The 9,469-nt window shown below is 61.2% G+C and overlaps 1 protein-coding gene across 4 annotated transcripts in view; it reads left to right on the top strand.

Moving 5' to 3' along the window:
* The window catches only part of ANKMY1 (ankyrin repeat and MYND domain containing 1), a 56,577-nt gene that overhangs the window by 21,279 nt on the left and 25,829 nt on the right, over window positions 1–9,469 (top strand). For all 4 annotated transcript variants that reach the window (XM_006151919.2, XM_006151920.2, XM_006151921.3 and 1 more), the window contains exons 8-12: window positions 825–996; window positions 4,491–4,631; window positions 5,687–5,827; window positions 6,865–6,972; window positions 8,555–8,686. In XM_006151919.2, the coding sequence (XP_006151981.1) occupies window positions 825–996; window positions 4,491–4,631; window positions 5,687–5,827; window positions 6,865–6,972; window positions 8,555–8,686 (694 nt within the window). The remainder of the gene's footprint in view (window positions 1–824; window positions 997–4,490; window positions 4,632–5,686; window positions 5,828–6,864; window positions 6,973–8,554; window positions 8,687–9,469) is intronic.

Raw genomic sequence — 9,469 nt, forward strand, 5'->3', positions numbered from 1 at the left:
GCCGCTGCCGCGAGCACAGGCTTCATTCAAGGAAGACACCTGGCCGGGGTGGGGGTAAAGTTGGTGTGTTCAAGTGAAAGTGGGAACTTGGGGCACTGGTGTCTGCAGGTACTTAGAGACCCTCAGCTCTGGTGCTGAGAGCCTGGTGAGGTGACGGGTGTTGTGGGGTGACGTGTCAGCCTGAAGAGACGTGCATCTCAGTGGCCAGTTCCGGTGTCACTAGGTCACACGTGTGCACGAAGAGCCAGTCACGATGAAAGGCAGGCAGGGGCTCGGAGGTGGCCGAGCGCAGGTTCACTGGTGTTTCCGGGTCCACGCCGTGGCTGTCAGTGCCACCGCCAGACCCCACCCCGTGTCTGTCATTAAGCAAGAACGTTAGCACATATGGAGATGGTCATAGGAACGCCTCCCTGGCCAGCTAGAGGGTGCTGCCCCCAGACGTGCTGCTCAAGAGAAGCCGGATCCCACACGGTGACGGCAGTTCGAATCCCCAGCCCAGTCAGCTTGAAGCATGCTGGGCGGAGCCTGGAGGGAGGGCGGCGGCGCGCAGGCCTGTGGAGATGCTCCTGCCCAGCGTACGGTCACAGTGGGGACTTGACTGTGTGCCACCTTGCGGGCTGCAGTCTGTGGGAGGCTGGGCTTTCTTCACGCCCCCATCCCTAACAATGCAGGCTGCAGGCAGGCGTGCCCTGGCCCGCAGTGTGCCGGGTGTTCCGGGGTCTGGGACGTGCTGTGTGTTGGTGTGGCCAAGCTCCTCCCCAGGCCTGCCCCAGCCTGGCCATGGCCACGGCCACGCCCGACTGTGCTGCCGCCCATCCTTCCAGACGCAGGAACCGGTGGCTGACCATCAAGCTGCTGCTGCGCCGGGGTGCCGACCCCAACCTGTGCCGCGTGCCCATGCAGGTCCTGTTCTTTGCCGTGAAGGCCGCGGACGTGGACGGCGTCAGGCTGCTGCTGGAGAGCAGGGCCAGGACTGACATCCGCTTCCCGCCGCAGGTGGGACCAGCAGTCCAGGCGGGCAGGGCAGGGCAGGGGCGGCCAGCAAGTGCAGACCGCAGGCCCCTCAAGGCTGGGGCGGAGAATGGGGCTGCATCCTCCGCAGGGCACGGGGTGGGCCACTTAACGCCTCACGGTAAGGCAAAGCACCCTCCAGGGAGCCCTGTGGAAGGAAACTAGGCTTAGGAGGGCCCTGGCCGTCCCTTCACTCCCCGCAGGCCAGGCCAGCAGACTCAGTTACTTTCAAGGGGAGACGGTGTCCGGCCTGGCTTCTCTCTGAAGTGGCTTTTTGGCGCGCTGCCCCGCCCTGGCTGCTCGGTCGATGAAGGCTTCACTGCAGTTGGGGCTGTCTGGTGTGCGCCCTGGCTGTTCCCTGGGGTGGCGTCATGGGACCACTCCGTTCATTCCGAGTTGCGCACTTGAGCACAGGTGTTTGTGGGACAGGTGCTGCTGGTTCCTGGAGAGAGGAGAGCTTCATGTGCACTTGGGCTTTCTGGCTTAGCTTGTTCCAACAACTGTCCTTTTGTACATTGTCCCCTGTGGTGGGCACTTCTGACTTGGCCCCAGTCCCCCTGCCCTCCCCCCACCACAGCCCCCTTCAGTCTGAGTCCCTGGGGACAGGCTGAGAATGGGCACACACCTGCAGATGGGACACTGTGATGTTCTCCGCTCGCTGTGCCGGGAGGGTACACGTCCCATTCTGTTCTTCTGCACCTGCGGTTGGGGTTTACTCACTGACCGTCCTTCATGGCCGAGGGTGGTCCTGGAGTGAAGCCTCTGACCCCCTTCCAGCTGTGCTGAGCCCGGGCCAAGAAGCTTCCAGAGGCCGGAGATCATGATCAGGTTGCAAAACAGACTTGGGGTTTTCAGGGCTGGAGCGCTGGCAACCCACAGATGGCGTGAGTTGCGTGGCCCAGTGATGAGGTTCCGGCAGGCCTGTTTGACCTGTCAGTGTTGACGTGGCAAGATTCCTGAGGCTGGACTTGGCACTGCCTGCCTGGGGCCGGCCGTGGATGGGAGCGGTGTGGCCGGACCCGGGCCTCCCTGGGTGGACATGGAGCACGTGCGAGTGCCGTGCCCTGGGCCAGCTGGAGGCAGAGTGCAGGGCAGAGGGGACGCCTGCCCAGGTGCTGCGTTTGTGCCTGTCCGAGGGAAGGAGTAAACTCTGAAGACTCATGCCCTCAGAGCTGCAGGCATCACTTCACTTCACTGCGTCCGGCGCCCACAGGGCTGGGCAGGAGTCACAGTGCTCCCTCGGTCCCGTCTTTCAGTGGGTCGCAGGTAGTGCCTGTACGTCTTAGTGGGACGCGGAGTGGGTCTAAAGCATGTAGGTAGTGTGTAGTGATAAAGGACAAGCCCTGTTCCTCGTCCTCGGCGTTGAACGCTGTGTGACGTCGTTCACGTGCTCGTGGCGTGTTCCACCTCCGTCTCCACTCCTGTGCCGTCCGCTCCTCCACGGTGTGCAGACACACGCACTGCACTGGGCGGGGACGTGCAGTGCGTGTCTGGTAGCGTGGCTGGCCCACTTAGCATTGTGTTGTCTAGGTTCATCCATCTCATGTAAAGTGACATACTTTGTTCTTTGTGGCTAGGGTCGTCCACTGTGCACCTGTGCCCCCTTTCCATAATCCCACACCAGTCATCGGCCGTGTAGGTTGCTCCACGTCTTAGCTATTGAGAATAAGGCTGCAGTGGGCATGCGCGTGCAAATGTCTCAGGGATTTCCTGTCTTTGCTTCAGTACGTAAGGGTGGACTTGCTGGGCCGTATGGGGTCCTAGTTTGAGGTTTGATGCCCCCATGCTGCTCCCCACGGTGCCAGCAGGGCCTGCGAGCTCGCCTTTCTCTGTAGGCGCTCCAGTGCCTGTCGTCCTTTGTCGTCTGATGGGACATTCTGACTGCGATTCGGTCGTACCTCAGCGTGGTTTGGATTTGCATTTCCTTTACGAGAGATGCTGAATGCTTTTTCACGTCTTTTTTAGCCAGTTGCATGTCTTCTGTTTAGAGTTGTCTAGAGAGCCATCACCCATTTCAATCGGATTATTCGTTTTTCTCTTTGCCTGTCCCCACAGGCGAGCTGTTAAGGCTCTCAGATGTTCTGGCTGTCCGTCCCTCATCTGAAGCACAGATTCCGCGGGTCATCCGTCCACGCTGCCGGTCCCTTTCGCTGTGCAGGGCTTTTAGCTTGAGATAACCCTACTAGTCTATTTTTGGAGGTCTTGGCCATGCTTAAAAAATCTTTGCCAGTGCCATTGTCTTGAAGTGTTTCCCCTTCATTTCCCCCGAGTACTTGTACAGTTTTGGCCTTGGCACGTAATGGACCCATTTTGAGTGCTCTTTATAAATGGTGAGAGATGGCAGTCTGATTTGTTTTCTGCCAGCGGAAACCTGCTGTCTGAGGGGCCTTTGGTGATCAGACTGTCTTCTCTCTCTCGGTCGGTCTCAGCGCTAGGTCTGAGCCTGGTCTGTGTTGCTCTCTTGTGCCCCCTCGCAACCATTTCTCTGTCCACCCTCTCTCTCCTGTCCTGGAACTCCTGCTTGGTAGAAAGTAGAACCCTGAATCTCTCTGACACCTCTCCTAATTGGGGAGTGTATTTTCTTCCTCTTTGTGTTTTTGCTTTTAGGAAACTTAGGAAAAACGAATCTCCCCCAGATTCCCCCTTCACCTGAGCCCATTCTGTTACTTAGCTCCGTTACCGTTGCTGTCTCCATGGTCAGGTTTCAAAAGCTGAAGACTCGGGTGTGGGTGTCACGCCCTCTGGTGCCTTTCTGCTGATGTGCACTGCGGTGACGGTAAGGCCCTGAGCCGCTGTGGAGGGCCAGGCTTCCGTGACTGATGGCCAGAGGGAGGCTGTGGCTGGAAGATGCCCAGGTCAGGGGCTGTGTGCCGTCGTGGGGTGGTGTCTGACTGGGGCCTGGGACAGGATGGGGTTTCCCTCAGGTTTAGGATCAAGCTGGCTTCAGACCAGCAGATGGTATGATAGCTATGTCGCTGGACTCCCACGTGGTCGACTGCGGTTTGAATCCTGGACCTGGTGGCTTAAAAATCACACTGGGTGCGTGTGCATGCGTGCCCAAGATCCCAGGAGGAGAATGGATGAGAAGGGATGTGGTGTGGCCACCCCCCGGGGGGATTTCTTGCTTCCTGTCTCTCTGCCTCATCTGTGAGCACATATGCAAAATTGTTTCTAAATGAAGAAGGGATGTGGTGTGGCCACCCCCCCGGGGTGATTTCTTGCTTCCTGTCTCTCTGCCTCACCTGTGAGCACATATGCAAAATTGTTTCTAAATGAAGAACAAGCTGGCTCAGGCCCAGCTTCCTGTGCACGGCTCTGCAGATGGGGCGGCATGGAGACCGTGGGGTGTGGAGAGCGTCCAGCCTGTCTGTATGTCCTTGCTTCCCTCGGCCTTCGGCCTCCCTGTCCTGGGCGTTGTGGGCCGGTGAGGCTGAGGGTGCCATCCGGGGCTCAGACAGGTGCACCTGCGTCTTCTGCAGCTGGGGGCCCTGACCCCCCTCCACATCGCGGCTGCCCTGCCTGGGGAGGAGGGCGTCCAGATCACAGAGCTGCTACTCCATGCCATCACTGACGTGGACGCCCAGGCCGCAGACCAGGACTCCGAGTACAGGGCCGGCAAGGTGCTCGCCTGGGGGCAGCTCTCTCCGGGTGGGGTCACCGTGCACACACCTCTCGGGGGTCTCTGGGTCTGGGAGACAGCCAGCCCTGAGCAGGGCCCAGACTAATGGGCTTAGTGAGGGGTGAGAGCCCACTCATCCAGGCAGCTCCGCAAACCCCTGGGTGGAGACCATTGTGACAAGTCGCTAGGGCTGGCCTCCTGAAGTGGAAGACTTCTTGCCCTGAGGGGCCCTGGCTCTCCCTGTGGTCCACCTAGCTGCCCTCTGCCAGAGGCCAGCCCCCTCGACGCGATTCTGCACCTGGCCTGCCGCCTCTCACCTGCTGCCTTGAGAAGGCGGGGCCTGGGTGGGTTCCCTGGGTTCCCCAAGCAGCTGAGCTCCAGAAGTGCTGAGGGCAGGGTGGGCTGTGTCAGGGTGCCTGTCCACCCTCATGGGCAGCGTACAGTCCTTGGAGAGAGGCTGTGTCCCAGGCCGAGCCCTTCTGACAGCCGGTGCTGCGTTCTCGGGACAGCATGGCTGACAGAGCTTGTGGGCCCGTGCCCCAGAGCTCCCTGGGCATGGCCAAGGGGGCTGCCACCTACCACGTGGCCCATGGGGAGCGGGTGGGAATCAGCTGGGCGGGCCGTGTCCCCGTGCATAGGACAGCCCTGAAGCTCCCTGCCCAGAACCTTCCTGGCCCTGCAGTCCCGAGGCTCTCCGTGGCTGTCAGGCCATGCCCCACCTTACTCCTGAGGTGCGAGTGCTTCAGGGCAGGGCTCCGCTCTCCCCTCCTGCGGCCCTGCGGAGCTGGTCCAGCCCTGTGCACGACAGTGACTGTCAGGCGTGTGTACATGCGTGGTACATGGGGACAGTGAGGAGGCTCAGGCTGGTTCTGACCTTTGCGGGTGTCAGGGTGACGTGGGGACAGGTACAGGAGCCCCAGCTTCAGCACGTCAGAGGCTGCGAGGGCCGTTGCTCCAGACGCAGTCCGAGAGGCTCTTAGGCCCAGGTGCGGGAATGGGGCTCCCAGGTGTGAGGAGGCTCGGGGACTGGAGCTGGCACCCTCTGCTCGCACACAGCTGGATCTGCCCTCCTCAAGCTTGAAGCTCAACAACGAACCGGGCCCACCAAGCACCTACTACAGCGCCCGCACATCCCTCCCACAGGAGGGGGGCCGGACGGCCCTGCACGTGGCCTGCGAGCGGGAGGACGACAGCAAGGTGAGCAGTAGCCTGGGCCCGGCTGGGGGCTGAGGCACCTCTGCTGTGGCTGCTCCTCCCACACACAGGGTGCGTGTTCTTGGGGTGTGACGCAGCAGGAGCCAGGGAACCTGCACCGGTTGGGGGAGGGCAGGAGGGAAGGGCGGGAGCCCCATGGCCCTGTCTCAGGAGATTCCTGCTTTCCAGAGATCTCTGCCAGGCAGGAGCTGTTTGCAGGGCAGTGTGTGCATGTGTGCATGTGTATGCATGTGTGACGTTGCTGTGCTTGCTGTGGATATGCACACGTGTTCACGAAGTGCATATGTGTGTGTGACTGCAGGAGTGATTTCAAACTTGCAAGAGCTATGGGTAAACAGTTAGGAGACACTAGATGGGGCACTGTCGAGGACAGATCTCCAGGTGAGAGCTCAGTGCTGAGGGTGTGAAGGCTGCATCCCAGCAGGGGCCCTCGGTAGATTTCTGCTGGCACCCCCCGGCCTTGCCCGTGGGGCTTCGGGGAGAGGACGTGGGCATGGAGCTCAGGTCAGCCAGTCTTGGGGCTGCCACATCTGGAGGGAGAGGCCGCCTCGTAGTGGGGAAAGGGGGGCACAGAGGCCAGCTTCCCTGGGCCCCTGTGAAGGGCAGGAGCCGGCCGAAGTGGAGGGCTGTAAGCCGTGCTCCCTGAAGGGGAGCAGGAGAGTGTCACTACCTCCTGTGCAGACAGGAGAGGGCTCCCTGGGCGGAAGGCGGGGTCGGAGAGGGCCGGACAGTCTCCCCCGAGCAGAGGGTGCCCACCAGCACAGGGAAGGTCTTCCCATCACGGTGCTCGGCCCTGCCTGTTGTGCATTGGGGCGGGTGTCACATGATCCTGAGTGGTCCCCGTCCTTAGAAAACAAGCTCTAGGCCACTTCCTGCTTCGTCTTCCCGCCTTCTCTCTGGAGAGGATGTCCATCGAGCCCAGCCCCGTCATGGTCCAGGGCATGTCCATGTGCCACTGCAGGTGCTCCCGGGCCTGGGCACCGTGACCTGCCGTGCTTCTGCTTCCCCCTCCCCCACAGTGTGCCAGGGACATAGTGCGGCTCCTCCTGTCCCACAGAGCGAACCCCAACACGCTGTGGAGTGGCCACTCCCCACTCTCCCTGTCCATCGCCAGCGGGAACGACCTGGTGAGTGCACTCTCCCTGCACCCGTGTTGCGCCATTGCCACCTCCAGGCAGCCCCTGGGATTTGGTGGTGGTGGCCGTTTAAGCGTGGGTTCACTTTCCCATCTGCCTATCATTCCTCCCTCCACCACCTACCCACCCCCTCACACGTCTGTCTGTCCTTGCTCCCACCTTTCCCCTCACCCACCCGTCCACTCGTCCAGTCTTCCTTCTACCCATCTTTCTTCATCCACCCACTGATTAACCTGCCCATCATTCCCCACCCACCCGTCCTTCTATGCCCGCCCACCTGTCATTCCCCGCCCACCTGTCGTGCTGTCTGCCCCGCCCGCCCACCTGTCCTTCCTGCCTGCCTGTCCTTCTGCACCCGCCCACCTGTTGTTCTCCCCTGCCCAGCCACGTGTCCATTTAGCCTTCCTTCCAACCATCCATTCTTTTTTTTTTTAAGAGTTTTTTTGTTATAGGATGTGTGCACTTGCCAGACAGAGAGACATAGAGACAGAAAGCGAGAAATCACCCCCCAGGGGGGATGGTCACGCCGCAATCCCTTCTCCTCCATTCTCCTCTTGGGATCTTGGGCACGCACGCACACGCGCCCAGCGTGAGTTTTAAGCCACCGGGTCCGGGACACAAACCGCGGTCGACTACGTGGGAGTCCAGCGACATAGCCATTACGCTAACTGCTGGTTCCCCAACCATCCACTCTTCATGCGCCCACTCACCACCTCCCACACGTACAGTCATCCCTCTGTGCCCCACCTTCCCTCCATCTGTCCGTCATCCCTCCTTCCACCACCTACCTGCCCCATCACATGTCTGTCTGTCCTTGCTTCCCCCATCTTACCACCCAGCCACCCAGCCACCGACCTGCCAGTGAGGCGCACAGCCGTAGCCCCAGCCAGCATCCGCCCACCACTCACCCCTCACATCGCCATTCTCCTCTGCCCCATTTCCACGTCTGTCTATAACCCTCCCCTCACCGCTGAGCAGTTACTCACCGAGCATGAGCTGTGTGCCAGGCAGGCACTGCCGTGGGCCCCAGGTGTTGAATAAGACAGTGTCCGTTCTCAAGGACCCTGTGTCCCAGCAGGTCAGCCGGCCCATCGTGGGCCCATCGCGGCACGCAGAACGACTCTGGGTGGTTCTCAGGGTTGTAAGAGGCCCTGAGGAACAGCTTGGGTGAAGGAGTGCTACTTCGACGGGAGCCAGGACCACGGCAGGAGTGGGAGTTCCGTCCTGAGGGCAGGGGCCCTGGAGAGCCGAGCTGGGTGGCCCGTGTCTGCCACAGCTGCTCTTGCCCCTGGCCTCCCGTGAGGTGGCACCTGAACTGGTGTCCAGGACGAGCCAGAAACAAGTGGCCGCATCTCACTGTGCACCTGGCCCAGGTCTCGGGGCAGAGGCAGGTGTCCCGGCAGGAGTGGGAGGAGGGCCATGCAGACGGCCTCGCCCCCTGTGTGGCTCAGCCCTGCTCTCACTGGGAAGCAGGACGGGAGCAGGGCCACTCCGAGCACTGCGGGGACGGGGTGCGGGCTTACCCCTCTGCACGGGGACGGGGCGCTGGCTCACCCCCCTCGTCTGTGTCCAGATCGTAAAGGAGCTCTTGTCTCGAGGAGCAGACCCCAACCTGCCCCTGACCAAGGGCCTGGGCAGTGCCCTGTGCGTAGCCTGTGACCTGACCTACGAGCACAAGAGGAGCATCGACGGCAGGCTGGCCCTGGTGAGTGGACGGCGGTGCCTGGGGTTAGGCCGTGCTGTGTCCCCCTTTGAAAAAATGAAAGCCACGGCAGGGGTGGGAGCTCCGTCCTGAGGGCAGGGGCCTGGAGAGCCAGGGCCTCCCCCTCCCGGGCCAGGCAGTGACGTGCCCACATGGCTGGCTGCTCTGTTTGAATCCTGGACATGACAGCTTGAACAACATGGCAGGTGCACATACGTGTGCGCCCAAAATCCTGGAAGGAGAGATGGACAAGACAGGAGTGTGGTGTGGCCATCCCCTCCAGGGGTTCTTTCTTATGCTCCCCGCTCCCCATCTCCCTGGCAGGCACAAGGCCCTCTGGCAGAAACAGACCAAATCTCACTGTCTTACTCATTTGGGTTCATGTTTCAGGAAGTACAGTTGCGTTGTGTAGGACGTCACCTCACAAACTGGAACCCAGTCCCCGTTAAACACCTCCGACCTGCTCCTTCCCACTCCCCCAGCACCCTTCACTCTGCTTTCTCTTCTCAGTTATCAGAGGGCACGTGTGGGGGAGAGGGAGCAGGAGAAAGCGCCCCTGTGGGGCACGGTCATGGGTCATACCGCAGGCCCTTCCCCTCCATTCCCGCATCTTCCTGGGATTTGGAGCTTCCCCTCCATTCCCGCATCTTCCTGGGATTTGGAGCATGCACGCACCTCTTCTCAGAGTGCCTCTCGAGCTGCCTGGGCCGGGATCAGCGCTGCAGCCGGACATGTGTGATCTGGCCCTCAGCCCAGGCCTCAGGTCCCCCCCCCCTCCCTCCCCCT

This window comes from Tupaia chinensis, unplaced genomic scaffold (assembly GCF_000334495.1).
Source record: "Tupaia chinensis unplaced genomic scaffold, TupChi_1.0 Scaffold000332_1, whole genome shotgun sequence".
Lineage (NCBI taxonomy): Eukaryota > Metazoa > Chordata > Mammalia > Scandentia > Tupaiidae > Tupaia > Tupaia belangeri.